We start from the raw sequence: 16,515 nt of genomic DNA on the forward strand, positions 1-16,515 counted from the left end.
CCGGAGACCGCAGCGATCGCGACGGCTGCCCCCACATCCGCTGTGGCCGGCGAAGACCTGCCCCCGAAGGTGGCCGAAGGCGCCCCTGATGCCCCCGCCGCTGCTGTGCCGAGTGCTGAAGATCCCGCGGCGGTGGCGGCGGAAACAACGGCGGAGGCAGCGGCAGAGCCAACGGCGGAGCCAACGGCGGAGGCTCCCGCAGCGTCAGGGCCTTCGCAGGTGGCGTAGTAGGTGTTTAGGGTTGGGGAATTTTTGGGTGTTGTGCTGAATTTTGGTTGCTGCGCAGGTTCAAGATTTTGGGCCTGCGCACGCAACCGCTACTACTGAGTTTTTGGCGGCTTCGACCGCGGAAGGTGGGAATGAATATGGTGGGTCTGTATCTGAGTTTTTTGATTTTACTGACTCTGGGAGCTCGGTTGAGTGGACTGAGGAGTCGTCGGAGGAGGACTTGGATTATTTTGCGGCCTTGGACGTAGCTGCGGCGGAGGCTTCGCCACACGCCGCGGGCGCGCCAGACGTGCCAGGTCCTTGCACCGGGCGCCGACGACGAAGGGTGGTTGCAAAGCGTAGGGTTAGTGCGGAGGAAAGGGCTCGGCTTCGCGTGAGTAGGGCTGGTCGGCAGGAGCTGTTGTCTTTGCCGGCCGCCGCGGGCACAGGGGAGGGGGAACTGCGAAGTCTTTTTGCGGGTGAGGATCTTAGAATAATGTTATTTAATTATAGGGAGATGGGAATTATTCCTAAGGTTGAGCCGATGTAGAGTGTGGCGCCCTCGCTTGTATATGTGTAAAGACTTGTAAGATGAAGTTGTGTGCCCTCGCGTGCCTGTGCCTGCGAGGGCGTTGTGTACTTTGTCTGGTATGGTTGGCTATGCTGTGCTGGTGTGATTATAGTCGGTCTTAGCGCGGACGGTTTGATGCTGTCGTTTCTGCTTTTGTTGTACCAGTTCGGCTGCGCACTTAGGCGGCTTCTGTGCGGAGTCTTTGTGATAGACTTCGGGTTTCCTTGCACTTGTTGTGCTGGTCCGGCTGCACCCTTAGGCGACTTCTGCGCGGATAGTCTTCGCGATAGACATCGGATTTTTTCCGCACTTGTTGTGCTTAGTCCGGCTGCACCCTTAGGCGACTTCTGCGCGGATTAGTCTTCGCGATAGACATCGGATTTTTTCGCACTTGTTGTGCTTAGTCCGGCTGCACCCTTAGGTGACTTCTGCGCGGATAGTCTTCGCGATAGACATCGGATTTTTTTCGCACTTGTTGTGCTTAGTCCGGCTGCACCTTTAGGCGACTTCTGCGCGGATAGTCTTCGCGATAGACATCGGATTTTTTTCGCACTTGTTGTGCTTAGTCCGGCTGCACCCTTAGGCGACTTCTGCGCGGATAGTCTTCGCGATAGACATCGGATTTTTTTCGCACTTGTTGTGCTTAGTCCGGCTGCACCCTTAGGCGACTTCTACGCGGATAGTCTTCGCGATAGACATCGGATTTTTTTTCGCACTTGTTGTGCTAGTCCGGCTGCACCCTTAGGCGACTTCTGCGCGGACTTGTCGCACGCGAGGGTGGCTAGCGCGTAGCCTCGCGGTGACTTCGAATTGGTCGAATGCCGAAGACCGTTGTCGCGGTCTTTTTTCGACACATGTTTTTGCGGGGGATTTTTCTCACATATATTACATGGCTCCGCCTCGTTAAAAACCTCACCCCCCGGGAGGAAAAGAGTGCGGGCCGGTACAAGATTGTTTGCGGCGAATTACAAGGGCGAAATCAGCCCTAAATGGGTCAAACAAAAAATTTGTGTAGGTTGTCGATGTTCCAGGAGTGCTCCAGGTCCTCGCCATTTGGCGTTGTGAGCCTGTAAGCGCTGGGGGAAGCTTTTGTCTTGACTATGAAGGGTCCCTCCCACTTGGGCTCCAACTTGCCCTTGGACTCCGTCCGAGCTGTTCGGACGAGTACGAGGTCCCCCTCGCTGAACTCCCTCGGGATGACTGCGTGGTCGCGCCATTTTTTGGTCTGGGCTTGGTATTTGTTTAGGGCCTGTAGGGCGAAGACCCGGTCTCCGTCAATGAGATCTTTTGAAGTTGGCTCGTCCACGTCGGGGACGGCTGACGGAACTGTACGCGGGGACCCATGCTTTATTTCTTGCGGGGTCATTGCCTCCGATCCGTATAGAAGACGGAAAGGAGTGAACCCGGTCGCCCTGCACTCAGTTGTGTTTAGCGCCCAGATTGCCTCCGGTAATAAATCGGTCCATCTGCCTTTTTTTCGTCGAGGAGCATCTTCTTGACAGCTGTGAAGATTTTCCCATTGGCACGCTCCACGACCCCGTTGGACTGCGGATGATAGACTGAAGCGAAGGCAAGCTTGGTGCCGATGGAGAAGCAAAAATCCTTGAAATCTTGGCTGTCGAACTGCTTGCCGTTGTCAACTGTTAGCTCGGACGGTACTCCGAAGCGGCAAACAATGTTCTGCCAGAAGAATTTTTGGGCAGTCTTTGATGTGATTGTGGAAACAGCCCTCGCTTCAATCCATTTGGTGAAGTACTCGACGGCTACGAAGGCGAACTTAAGGTTCCCCTGAGCGGTGGGCAGGGGCCCGACAATGTCTAGGCCCCAGCGCTGGAGAGGCCATGTATGGGCGATCAGCTTTGTATATTGCGAGGGGTTGCCTGAACGAGGAGAGAACTTCTGGCAGGCTTCGCAGGACCTTGTGACTCGATTTGCGGCGCAGATCATTGCAGGCCAGTAAAACCCTTGTCGGATCACCTTGGCAGCCAGGGCCCTTGGCCCTGCGTGCGAGCCGCACGTGCCACTGTGGACTTCGCGTAGGATCTGCATGCCTTCGGTTTCGGTGACGCATTTAAGCATTGGCTGACTGACCCCTTTCTTGTATAATTGGCCCTCAATCAGTGCGAAGTCCCGGCTTCGATGTCTGAGGCGCTTTGCCTCACTGACGTCGGTTGGATGATAGTACCCCTGTAGGAACAGGGTTATTGGTGCCCGCCAGTCTTCGGTCATGATTAGGTTGACTATGCGGTGGCCCTCGCTATCATTAGTTATTTGGAGCCCTTCGGGGCTCCGGACGGCTGGCGTGCCGATGGTGTGAAAGAACACGTCGGAGGGCAAGGGCTCGCCCCTGGCGGCGGCCTTGGCTAATGCATCGGCCTCCTCGTTCTTGGCCCTATCCACATGCTGTAAGGTGAATCCCTTGAACTGTCTCTCGAGGCTTCGGATAGCCGCGAGGTATTGCATGAGCGCGGGGTCTTTTGCTGCATAGTCTTTCTCGACCTGGCCGGCAACTATCTTGGAGTCTGTCTTGATGATACATGTGGTGACTCCGAGGGCCCTTAGCTTGCGGAGGCCGAGGATAACCGCTTCATACTCTGCTATATTGTTTGTGCATCTGTCGGACTCTAGAGCGAAGTTGAGGCGTGCTGCATATCTGTGTTTGACTCCGGCTGGTGAGGTGACGACTGCAGCGATGCCTGCCCCCGCATGGCACCATGCGCCGTCGCAATGGATGGTCCAGACCTTCTCTGTGGACGGGTCCGGCTGTGTTACTGGCCCAGTCCAGTCGACGACGAAGTCTGCCAGGACTTGCGACTTGATGGCTGTCCTGGGCTCGAAGCTGATGTGGTAGCCGGAGAGTTCGGCTGCCCACTTGGCAATCCTCACCGATGCCTCCGGGTTTCTGAATAGTTCGCCGAGCCCCCTGTCTGAGGTGACTCGGACCTTGAATGCTTCGAAGTAATGGCGCAGTTTGCGCGAGGACATAACAACTGCGTAGGCGATCTTCTCCAGCTCTGTCATGTTGCATTTGGACGGTGTCAGGACCTCGGAGACATAGTAAACAGGGCACTGTCTGACTGCGCCCTCGACTGTCTGCTCCTGCACTAGTGCCGCGCTGACCGCGTGCGGCGAAGCCGCGACATAGAGCAATAGGGGGAGCGAGGAGTCGGGGCTTGTGAGGATGGCCAGCTCCGACAGGTACTGTTTTAGTGAGGCGAAGGCCGCTGCTTGCTCCGGTCCCCAGGCGAAGTCTTTTGCACCGCGGAGTGTTTTGAGGAAGGGGAGACTTCGCTCGGCGGACCTGGAGATGAATCTGTTGAGAGCGGCCAATCTGCCTGTCAGACGCTGGACGTCCCTGGCGGACTGTGGAGGCGACATGTCGACGATGGCCTGGATCTTGGTTGGGTTGGCCTCGATGCCGCGGTGTGACACCAGGTAGCCCAATATCTTGCCTTGGCGAACACCGAAGACGCACTTTTCCGGGTTTAGGCGGAGTCGTGCATCTCGCATGTTCGCGAATGTCTCGGCCAGGTCGGCGAGATGGTCCTCCTTATTCTTGCTGGCGACGACGATGTCGTCCACATATGTAAATATATTTCTGCCGACCTGGCCCTCGAGTACTGTTTTGGTGAGTCTGGAGAAGGTGGACCCGGCATTCTTGAGACCCTCCGGCATTCTGATGAAGCAATAAGTGCCGAAGGGTGTTATAAAGCTGGTGCTAGCCTTGTCTTCCTCCTTCATGTATATCTGGTGATAGCCGGAGAAGCAGTCGAGGAGAGACATGACCTCGCATCCGGCCGCGCTATCGACTATTTTATCGATCCGCGGCAATGGGAAATTGTCCTTCGGGCAGGCCTTATTGAGACTGGTGAAGTCTATGCACATTCGCCATTTCCCGCTTTTTTCTGCACCATTACGACATTGGAGAGCCACGTGGGGTAAGCCACTGGCTCGATGAATTTAGCTTCTAGGAGGCGGTGCACTTCCGCCTTGGCGGCCTCTGTCTTTTCATCGGACATTTTGCGGAGCCTTTGCTTTTTTGGTCGCACCGAAGGGTCAATTCCCAAGCTGTGCTCAATTATGGATCGGCTGACTCCGACCAGGTCTAGGGCGGACCAGGCGAAGACATCTTTGTTCTTGGTCAGGCAGCAGAGAAGCTTCTCTTCTTCATGTGATGTAAGGTCTTCGCTGATAGTGACTGTCTGCTTCGGCGTGGCCTGATCAAGGGGGACAGTCTTGGTCCCGTCTTGGCTCTGCAACTGTGCCTTATCGTGTTGCTTATCGGTTGGGCTGGCGGGCGCAGGGACCTCGCGCTGGGTCGTGAGACAATGTACGTTCCTTTGACCAGGCACGAAGTCCCGCTCTATGTTGCGCGCTGTCTGCTGGTTGCCGTAGACCGTGATAGCGCCTAGCGGACCTGGTATCTTCATACATAGGTACAGTCCGTGGATGGCAGCTTCGAACTTATTGATGGAGCCCCGGCCCATGATGGCGTTGTACGGATATACCATGTCGACGATGTCGAAGGTTACTTGCTCACTTCGGGCATTGGGTGCTACACCGAAGGAGAGGGGCAGCTCTATTTTGCCAACGGGAAAGGTGCCTTTGCCGCCGAAGCCATACAACGGATTGTCTGAAGGCTTGAGCAGGCTGTGGCTTATACCCATGCGGTCGAAGGCGTGGAGGAAGATGATATCCGCCTGACTGTCGTTGTCGACTAGGACTTTGTGTAAGTCCCAGCCTGCCACGCTGCAATTGATGACCATAGCGTCGATGTGGGGGGCGCTGCGCAGGTCGACGTCTCGTGCATCGAAGGTTAGCGGTATGTGGGACCACTTCGTCTGCACGACTGGGCCAGTGACCGCGACATGGTTGATGCTGCGGTAGTGGTCCCGCTTCTGCCGCTTGGTGTCGAAGTCAGTGCTTGACCCCCCTGTTATCATGTGAATGACTCCGCGATATGGTTGATCGGCGAAGTCCTCCTGCTTTGGGGCATGGGGGATGTTTTGGTGTTGCTGGTGTGGTGGTGGGGGTGGGGGAGGTACGATTTGTACTTCCTGATGGTGTTGGTAGGCGTGGTGCGGTGGATGCGGAGCGGGAGCGTGGATATATGGTGGAGGGGGTGGCTGGTAATTATGCGCGACAATTCTGGGATTGTCGGCTGGCTGCGCCCGCGCCATTCTGTCCCTGGTGGCCTTCGTTTCTGGGCAGTCTTTGGTCTGGTGGGCGCAGTCTTCGTCGTGGAAAAGGCAGTAGAACCGGCGCGGCGGCTGCGCGCGCCCTCGGCCCCTGCCACGAGTTCCGTTTCCGCGGCCCTGGGGGGGATATTCCTGGCGACGAGGGGGGTCCGCAGCAGGCTGCTGGTTGGCGATGTTGTGCACTTGCTGTTGACTGCGGCCATCTCGACCGGAGTCTGGTTGCGGAGTCCTCGTCCACGTGCGGCTGGACTGCGGGGCATCTTTGGGCTTCCGCTGTGACTCAACCTTGCACTGGTGGAGCTCTTCGGATTTGGCATATTTTTCAAAGAGCTGATATAGCTCCTGGAGGTTCTTGGGTGGATCTCTGATACAGTGGCTGTAGAGGACGCCGGCCCGAAGGCCACTGATGGCGTAGTGGATAGCGATCTGATCATCGACGGAGGGCAGCTGTGACTTGAGTGTTAAGAATTTACGGTAATACTCCCGCAGAGTCTCCTTTTCCAGCTGTTTGCAAAGCGAGAGCTCGGCCAAAGCGTCGGTGTCTGGACGGTACCCTTGGAAGTTGAGAAGGAACTTGTCCCTGAGACTTCTCCACGAATCAATGGACAGCGGAGGCAATCTGGTGAACCAGGTGAGTGCTGGGCCCTCTAGGGCGATGATGAAAGACTTCGCCATTGTGGCGTCGTCCCCTCCGGCGGATGCAACGGCGACTTGATAACTCATTATGTATTGCGCCGGGTCGGTGCTGCCGTTGTACTTGGGATATGCCCCTGCTCGGAAGTTAGCTGGCCAAGGCGTCACTTGCAGGTGTGGCGCCAGGAGACTTCGCTCGTCGAGGTAGTTGACCCCTTGGAATGGCGCGCCGTGCTGGAAAGCGTAGTCATGCTGGGGGAAACGCGGGTTCTCCGGCTGCGCCCGGTGTTGCAGGGGTGGGCCATGCTGCAGGCCGAGGTGGCCTTCGCGCGTGTCTTCCGGTTGCGCGCGCTGCTGGAGGGGTGGCTCTTGTTGTAGACCGAGGTGGCCTTCGCGCTGCATCAGCGCGATCTCGCGCTCGAGGTCTTGGGCCTTCTGCTCCTCGTCGCGTATCATTTGCCGCACCTTGGCTAGTGCGGACACACGCTGGCGCTTGGCCTCCAGTATCTCTTTCTGCCTCTGGAGATTGCGGTTCTTGAGACGCAGGGCGCGCAGCTGTAACTGTTCTTCTGTTGAGACGCCGAGGACCTCGCCGTCCTCGGTGAGATCCGCGCCCTCCAGTGGGGCGAAGCCTGGGGGCGGCTGCGATTGTCCTTCGGGCCCGCAGGTGCGGAAGGTGTCGTCCTCGCAGGTGCGGGGAATATTGTCTTCGGTGGGCTCTTGGTGGGTGGATTGGGTGAGGGCGAGGGCCTTGCCCTTCCTTGCGGCAAGCAGTGCTGCCTTCGCAGCCTCGTCAGCCTTCGGGTTAGCTCTCTTGGGTGCCATCGCGGGTGGTTTGGTCGTAGCACGAACGGTGGGCGCCAAATGTTGGAACTTGCTCTCAGCAGCAAAGAAGCCAACAAGAGTAGAGATGGCAACGGGGAATTCCCCGTCGGGTTTTGGCTCCCCGTCCCCGCGACGAAAAAACTTCCCCGCGGGGATCCCCACGAACGCTTGCGGGGGACATTTCTTCCCCATCCCCGTTACCCGCGGGGATAAATCCCCATCGGGGATCCCCGTCCCCGCATAAATTATAATTAGATCGTACTTCATTTGTTATTAATGTAAAACATTTTCACTTATACACATTGTTAGATGTAAAAATCATTATGTGTACATTAAAATGAATGTATTTGTACAACTAGTGATCTCTTGGCAAGATAATTATTTATTTTTTATCATTAACTATTATATGAAAACATCGTCACATGTAAGTTTAACGGGTCCCTGCGGGGAACGGGGATGGGGAATGCTTCCCCATCCCCATCCCCGTTTACCCGTCGGGGGAGAAAATTTCCCCATTTACATCCCCGTGGGGGAAGAAATTTCCCCATCCCCGTCCCCTAATAGAGGAATTCCCCGCGGGGAATCGGGGATCGGGTCCCCATTGCCATCTCTAAACAAGAGTGAACAGTGGTGACAACAGGGTTACGTGCTCAGGGGCAATAGCTCTTTTTCATCTAGCCTCTCACGGGCACTGTGCGGGGGTATTTATAGGTATCTGAGTGCCCGGCGCCTTGTGTTAAGGACGCATGTGCCCTCAGACACCTAGTTTATCCCCAGAATATTCCCATAAAACAAGCTGTAATTACAAGCATGCCTTTACAGATTAGGCCCGCAACACAAAGGCGGCCACGCAGGGCCCGTTACAATGGGCCAGATCACACGTGGGCCTCAGAGCTGAACGAGGTCGCGCTGCGGGATGACTTCGTCGCCGGTCTTCGTCTGGTGCCGAATGGAGCGAAGGGTGTCCCTGCCTGTTCTGTCTCTGTCTGACCAGCGGTTATCAGCGAAGGCCTCGAGCGAAGGGTGGCGTCTTTGCCTTCGCCCCAACAATAATTATTTTAAAGGTACAAAACTAAATATAAAATAATGATAAAAATTCATAATATATTTTTCAACATAGGTTATGATGTTCTCAATTATCTCAAAAAAATATAAACTTAAAATTTAAATTGTACATAGAGAAATGAAAAAGACAAATTTTATCATGGGAGATTTGTCTTTTTTGCTTATCTATGTAGAAATTGAATTTTAAGTTATTTTTCTGAGTTGATTGAGGACATCATAACTTATGTTAGCAAATATATTATGAACTTTTTTATCATTATTTTATATTTAATTTTATAACATTAAACGGAATTCATTGAATGGTGAGCTTGGTTCGACACCGAACATCACGCAGGCCTTACATACATGTGGAGGCAAAAACATGATTCTCAGCCTCACTCAGGGACAGTCAAGGAACCAACCTGACTGATGATCAAAGCAACGAAGCAACAGATAAAACAAATACAATCATCTGTTGACCAATGCTCTGATAAAAGGCACACTGTTGGAACAAAAAGGCTTTCTGTGTCTTGATTTGCATTTTCCGCTCAGGAATATTGGGTGCAATTCGTCTAGCACCCAAGAGGTTGGATTTCCATCCACGATCTTCTTTGTCTGAAAGTAATAGAACACATTTTTTTGCTGTTGTCACTTCAGGATTTGGAACGATCGATGAGTTTATCAGGGGCCGAAAGTTCATCTTTGAGCATAAAGGACAAGTCATGCATCTGAGCAAGCAACTGTTCCACATTTGTATTTGCAGGGTCTGGTTTATTAGTTGGCCATAATGAAGATAGCGAATCAACATCATCCATCTGCTGCATTCCGTTTGTGCTGCACGCATTGAAAATAGTGGTATTAACAATGGGATCATTTGAAACGTTATATTACATCACATGATGAATGATATCTTACAAATAATCACCTAGTTCTAGCACATCTGAAAATGATTTCAATGACCAAGGTTACGATAGTTTTTCACTGCACTCAACTAAACCTTAAGGTTAATTATTAGAAGCCAGGAAAACTAAATAGGGATCAAGTTCAGAGAAGCACAACAGCTTATGACATCATGTACCATTTCCAAAGTCCTACAGATCAGTTGTATTTGCCCTTATCATATTTTTAAAGGAACTACACGTGTTTCTTTTTTTATAAAAGTAATGTAATTCCCTCTAATTAGGAAGAGCAATTTGGAAGCTTTAAGGTTTGCTAGCTTGGTCCTTGGGTAAAATACACATAGTTTGAACAATTCGACGTCATTGGAAGTATATATAATTGATTGCCCAACTTCCCATATCATAAACAATAAGATTATATCCTCAAGTGAACAGGTTTACACGATCATAATCTCTAAACCACTAACCTTTTCAAGTGGTCATCAGATGGAGATGTTTTTGCTTCATTAGAAGCCTCCTTTTTATCCTTTAGATTTTCGGATGCAGCTAACTGCAAAGCACCCCCAAATTCCAGCCCTCCAAAAGCATCAGGCCATGCTGCTGAGGTTATATCAAATAGTGCAGCATCTGAAGAAATTTGTAAGGTTGTTTGCTGTGGACTAGAGTTTTGGAAATCTTGCCAGTCATCGAATAGATCATTATTTTCTCTTATCTGTTCAAGGTTCTTTTCATTAGCATGACTTGAGGCCCATAAGTCCATAGTTTCAGACCCTGAAGGATTTTTATAAGATGCCCTTCCACAGGAATTTTAGTACTGCTCTGAGCATGATCAAAACTGGCAAAATCCTGCCACCCATCCGACGAGGCATTAGTTCTCCCAACAACATCGCTGCACTTAGATTCCTTGAAGTTGCTGGTAAGCCACAAATCTAAGGAATCATTTTCTTCAACTGGTTCAGGTGACACACTACTCAATTCTCTCCCAAGACTAGAAATGTTTTCTTGCAGATGACCTGATTTAGCAAAATCTTGCCTAACATTAAATGTGTTGCTTTCTATATTTGTTGAGGATGGTGTTGCGGCATCTTTGCTGCTGCCATTTGCCCATGATTGGACAGAAACACTTACATCATGCAGCTCCAATGGAACACTTATCATTTCGGCACCGGGGCTAGATGAAGTTTGATGTGCTTGATCTGAACAAGTGAAACCTTGCCGATTGTCCAACATGTTATTTTCATTCATGGTACCAGTATTTGCTGGCTCCCTAATATTTCCAATGAACCATGAATCCATGTCTGTTTCTTTGTGAGTGGCTTTTCGGACCTCTATCATGTCCCCAGTTTGATTCAGCGAAGTGTCCTGGACCTGACCAGTGGTAGTAAAATCTTGCCAATCGCCAAAATAATCGTTTGTTTCCTTAAACATTTCTGCAGCGTTTAGTGCTTCAACATTGCCCACAGGCCACAGATCAACAGGATTAATTTCTGAAGAATGTTGATGCGAGATGCTGCTCATTGTCTCTTCAACTACATCTGGTCTCACCAAATTTAGTCTGTGACCACTTGATCTCTCTACAGATATCACAAAATCTCTTGCTTGACCAGACATAGAAGCAAAAGCTTGCCATTGATTAGAGTCTTCGATAACATTATTGGGTGATTCCTTGTTGCCTACTGGCCAAGGATCTATTACATCCTTTTCAGACGAATCTCCCCTTAAAGGTTCCTCCATATTCTCTCCTGCATTTGATAGGCTGTCCTGATTACCACTTGCTGTAAATTCTTGCCATTCATCAAAAGCTTCATCATCATTGACTGCAGTATATTCCCTTCCATGTAACTGATCGCTCTTAGCAAATTCATGTTGAGAGGGGATTCAGTGGACTCAGGAGCAATGTTGCTCTCAAAGATATGCTGGGCAACCTTTTGATTAGAATGGTCATCACCAAATAATGTGCCATTTGCTGAAGCCAAATCTTCTGAATGATGTTCTAGGATGACACTTCTCGTATTTGTTTTATTTTCAGTACCTACTACAGGTTTGATGGCAGTATCTGAAGCTGGGAAACTAAAAGACTCGGGGACACAAGAGCTCTTAAACAGATCAGTTTGTTTGGAGTTTTTTTGCAGCACTTTCTGAACTAGCAGACTGAAAATCAGCATCCCAACTTGCAAATGCTGGAGTAGCTTCAATCTGATTTGTTCTTTGAGAACTAATTAAGCTTTTAGATGCAGCAAGCACCTCCAGTCTAGATTCATGGTTTTTGCTATCAGTTCTTTTCTTTTCCTGCTCCGCATTATGAGTTTGCGGAAGAGAAGAAGTCATCTCTTTTCTTTCAACAAAAAATGAATCTAGGTTAGCAGCAGATAAATTTATTAGTGTATCCACAGAAGATTATTGCTCCTTTGTTATGGAACTTGAAGATGTTTCCTTATTTTCAGGAAGGCAAGTGATTTTTAAGTCCAATAGATCAGATATGATCATACCACTGTTTGGCGGTGGTGCATCCTTGCTTTTATTCAAAGCTGTTGTGTCAGTATCGAATTCTACAAACTCCTGAATGAAAAAGGGAAGATAAGTAGAAAAAATCTTCCATCAGCTATGAATAGAAACAGGATTGAACTTCAGAAACGAGACTATGTTTCCTGCCTACGTTGAATTTAAAGAGAAGAACTAGGACAATGATATCAATACACGTAAATTTACCACAGATCTGTCATACTGGAAGATTAAATCTTATTAAAACCAGTCCATAATTATAATTGTTAGATGACTATGTGTCTATTCCTAATGTAATGGGCTTTGGCCCAGCCCATGTACTTGGCTATATATTAATACAGCCCCTACCCAATTAGGCTATCTCCAGAAGCCTTACTAATCCCACCTCCTATCTCAAACTTCTCCATGGACCATTTACATCCCTACCTTAGAGGTCAAAGCAAGCAATTTAATATCCTGGTGCCGTGTTTCTTTCAGGGAGTATCAAGATCAGGACAGAGAGTGGCAAGCTCAGGGCAGTGAGCAGCAGGATGATCGGTTAGCAGTGGGTGATGAGCCCTTAGGTAGAAAGCTCTTCATTGTTTGTGACAATCCTTCCTGACAGGTGGATCCCACAGGTGAAAAGTGGTATGAAGTATAAATGCTAAGTATTCAAAGCACCATCAATTTTTATCTAGCTACTCCTATAAAAGAAAAACAGCTGCTGTGGGCAGCAAGTTAAAAAATGGCTTGAAATAAAGCTTGAGCTGGGCCAAACAGAACTAAAGAGGGAGCTGATGAAATGCCAGTTTAGTAAGAAAAGTAGTAGGTAAATCTTTCATTCTAATCAGAAACTGTGAATGTGGGCGCAAATGTGCACCCAAAGTTTCTGAATAGAACTTGCTGCAAATTTTGTTTGATGCCATTTGAGACTATTAAGGTGCCGTTCGGTTTTCACGGAACGGAGGCCTGGAACAATTCCTAGCTGGATTTCTTCTCTAAGTTATATAAGTTTTGATTAGCTGGAACGATTCCGAGTCCATTCCTGGACAAACGAACGAACCCTAAGGGATCTGGCAACTAGATTGCAGGTAAAATTACTCTAGAATGTGTCATTGTAAAGTTCTTGCGCCAAAAGGCTATTATGATTCATTCGGTAAGCTAATTAATTCGTAATTCATGTAAACTAGTTTGGTAGATTCGATATGCGCACCCCGTAACCAAAAAAAATTCTGAGAAGGCCACTCAGGACACACTGGGTGTGTTTGGTTACAATGACAGGACGGGACGGGATGAGATGATCCCTTAAATAAGATTGTTTGGTTTAGGGTCCAGGGTTGGAACAAGACTATCTCAATGTTGTCCTCAGTTGTCCCTCAAAATTGGAGGGGCGAGAGAGGACGACAGGGGACGTCCATGTCATGTCTGTCCCGCAACCAAACGCACCCTAAAAAAGTTGTACAGGACGGCTCACTCTCCCTCTAAGTCCTGAACTAATTGAAAGGGGGTCAGTTAATGAAACCTAATTAAAAGGGGCTTGCCAAGGAGGAGATAAATCCTTTTGATCAAACAATCAACAAAAATAGATAAATAAATGCAAAGGAGAGTGGAAATAAAATTTCTAGTTATAGTGTCCAATTAAATCATAATGCATTACAACAGCAACATCTTCAAGAAAACAGAAACCATAATATCCAAATTGAGTTAATGCATTCACTAATGCTAATATGTTTACTGCAGAAGTTAATTGGAATATGAAAGTTATAAGCATATGAAAGTCCAAATTTTACTAGCTGTGGTTAATGTACCATGTCTCCAGCCTCATTAGAATGCCTTAATTTGTACTGGGCTTGCCTCATAACTCAAAACCCTAGCAGAGAGTATGTCTTTCATGGCTCATTGAATTCTGAGCAAATCAAAATTTCTAAATATGTTCTACTATTCATACAGATCCGTTGGCAACAAACATTTCTCAAACTACTTGGTATTTCTTAGGAACCAACACTGCATAGTAACTAAAAAGAACATGCAAAGGAATTACGCAAACAGTTCTATTAGAAGTTCTCCAGGAGCATAACATCCTCTTCTTTCTCGAATGCCTTGGCTAAGCTTTGCTAGAAAGAAGAGCTCACATATCCTAAGAAACAAGAATCAAATCCACAGATTCTTAGCGTTAAATAATGTAGGAAGGAAGCTCACGGATCCGTCCAGTCCAAGCGAGCCGAGCAAGCACCGGTAGGCCGCGCTGTTACGGAAGGCGATGCCACCGCTTCCACCGCCTTCAGCTTCCTCCCCGCGCCTGGGACACCCGCAGTAGGCGCAGAGTGCAGACTGCGCACCGCGCAGGAGCCCTCCCGCGGACCCGCAGCCCACACATCGGAACTCCGCCGAGACAGAGGCGGCGCCCGAGTCGAAGGCTGCGACGGCGTCGGAGACAGAGGGGAAGGGAGGGGCGGGTGCATCTTCTACAGAAGGGGCGAAGATGGCCTCGCGGAGCGAGGACTGTAGGCGGTGTATGACAGCGGTGGGGATGTCCATCGACGGGGAGTGTGATGGGAATTCAGATCCAGGTCCCTGACTGTGTTGGTCAGTTGGGTTCGTTGGCGCTTCGCCCTCGGTTCTCTTCACCGCCTGACAGGTTTGCTCATTTGCATCGTGCCATGAGCCCATGAGCCCATGATGGCCCACAACAGTGAACGTGTGGCCTTAACATTACTTACTGGCATATAGGATAAATGAGCCCATGATGGCCCACAACAGTGAACGTGTGGCCTTAACATTACTTACTGGCATATAGGATACAGCTCGTGCTAAGATCCTGGGGAGGAGCGAAAAAGGGACAACAGCGGCGGCGATAGAAAAGAAGAGAAGAGGTTGATGGCGACAATGGCAGTGACACGAGTGAAGAGGAGAGGGGACAGCGAGGACACAAGAACAGGGGAAGGGAGCGAGAACAGGGGAAGGGAGCGAGAGCAGAGAAAGGGAGGATTTGAGTAGGCGAGAGGGGTTATCTAGCGATTTGAACAGTTGATTTTGACGATGTGTTAAGTATGGGTGCAATTTGTTTGGTTGATTTAGTGGAGGTTATGTGAGTGGGGTGATTTGGTTATATGGTTTTTGTAAAGTTTAAACTGGTAAATTATATATTGGTATAGATTAGTATAATATTATAATATAAATTTTGTGATGTGCCTAATAAACTAGTGTGGTGGACCATCCCACAAAAAATACCCATAAAAATAAATTTAATATCAAAGTGAACATATGATCCACATATCAGATATTAAAATAATAATAACAAATATTACACATTATCTTAGTCAAAAGGCTGAGAAACGTATGGGTTAAAAAGGAGCTCGACCCCTTTCTTATAGCTCGCTCGGTCGATCGTCCTCTTTCAGATAGTAAGGTGGTACTATATGAGAGCTATCAAGGAAAACGTCTCCGGACCCCTGAGGTCCACCCATCAGAGAGAGCATTGGGGAAAGGTCTCCAGATTAGCGAGGCCCACCAATCAGCAGGAGGGTAAGGGAACCGTCTACCCTAGAAGCACTTGCCCCCGGATAAACCTCAAGACATCGAGCCCGGGTCGGGCAAGGCGGAGCTAAAGAGGGGGGTCAGGCGAACCGAGAGGAAGCCACTCGAGTGGATTCCTCATCTGGCTCGAGACTGACCCGCCATAAATGATCGACCTTATTAACTACGTCTGACACCAAGCCACAGTAGGAGAGTCGGTCTGCCTCTCACTCATGACCTACGAGCTCTGCATCCTACAAAACACTTATGACCTATGATCCCCTCGTCATGCGGCGCACTCATTACCTATTAAGCCTAGGCCTGAGTGCACAAGCCATCTACAGGACCCACAACACGACGAGCCACGCCGAGGCCTAGGCTATAAAGGCCAGAGGTTGGTGTAACGATGGCGTCGGGGCTCCACGCCGCCCACCATTAAGGATACAGCCAGAGAAGCCTAAATGACAAGGGCGCAAGACGAAAAGCACGATTTACTAGGGTAGAATGTCTCGTTTTACCCCGGCTCGGCAGCTCCTTCTAAGAGAAGGAGCCGATAATCAACCCATGCCTTGGTCTATAAAAGGGGAAGGTCGGAGATGGAGGAACGGACACAGGCAACACACAAGAAGAACAAACGAACCAGAGGACCACAGAGGCCAGAGCGAACAACTGTGATGTCCAAGGCTTAGTAGAGAGCTCTAGTCCTGTAGTTCTTAGGTCTAGCCACACATAAGAGACTTCAGAGCTCTTCTTCCCTCTCTCGCCCACTTGTAACCCCTACTACGAGTATTGAGCAACAAAGGTGTCCGCGCCGTCCCCATAATAAAAATGAGACATACAAACGACCCTAGGCCCACGACCACGTGCGGCCTTACCTCGGGTAGAACGCTTGGTTTTACCCTTTCCATGTGGCTCCTTCCTGTGGAAGCCACCACTGGTCGACCCCTCTAACGGCCTATAAAAGGGAGGGGTTGGCCCCCAGGCAAGGAGGTTGGACGAAGTTGAGTTATTTCGGATACACGCCCAGAAGGATGGACCCCAGATGAATCGATGAACAAGAGGAGGAGCACCAACGAGGACGCAGACCAAGACTTAGCTAGGACTCCACTTTGTAGCTTTTAGCTCCACTTCCACCCTGAAA

The 16,515-nt window shown here is 49.7% G+C and overlaps 1 protein-coding gene and 1 pseudogene across 7 annotated transcripts; both read right to left on the bottom strand.

Moving 5' to 3' along the window:
• Positions 1-8,733: 8,733 nt before the first annotated feature.
• On the bottom strand, positions 8,734-14,485 carry LOC103653323 (dentin sialophosphoprotein-related). 7 transcript variants are annotated; one of them, XM_008680258.3, is made up of 4 exons: positions 14,058-14,485; positions 11,867-11,936; positions 9,845-11,712; positions 8,734-9,312 (listed from the first exon to the last, which is right to left on the bottom strand). In XM_008680258.3, the coding sequence occupies exons 1-3, from the start codon at positions 14,394-14,396 to the stop codon at positions 11,702-11,704; spliced, it is 420 nt and encodes a 139-aa protein (XP_008678480.1). In that variant the 5' UTR covers positions 14,397-14,485; the 3' UTR covers positions 8,734-9,312; positions 9,845-11,701. The 7 variants fall into 7 exon arrangements, with proteins under 7 accessions (XP_008678480.1, XP_008678478.2, XP_020408137.1 ...); XM_008680256.3 differs by having other exon boundaries at positions 9,845-11,707; positions 14,058-14,480; XM_020552548.2 differs by having other exon boundaries at positions 9,845-11,707; positions 14,058-14,466.
• A 576-nt stretch (positions 14,486-15,061) lies between these two features.
• Positions 15,062-15,199, bottom strand: LOC111591466 (uncharacterized; annotated as a pseudogene).
• Positions 15,200-16,515: the final 1,316 nt, after the last annotated feature.

The sequence above is a fragment of the Zea mays genome, chromosome 4 (genome assembly GCF_902167145.1).
Source record: "Zea mays cultivar B73 chromosome 4, Zm-B73-REFERENCE-NAM-5.0, whole genome shotgun sequence".
Classification (NCBI taxonomy): Eukaryota; Viridiplantae; Streptophyta; class Magnoliopsida; order Poales; family Poaceae; genus Zea; species Zea mays.

Excerpts from the sequence above, each read along its gene's own strand:
- LOC103653323 (XM_020552548.2), bottom strand. The coding sequence starts at position 11,111 with ATGGAGGAACCTTTAAGGGGAGATTCGTCTGAAAAGGATGTAATAGAT.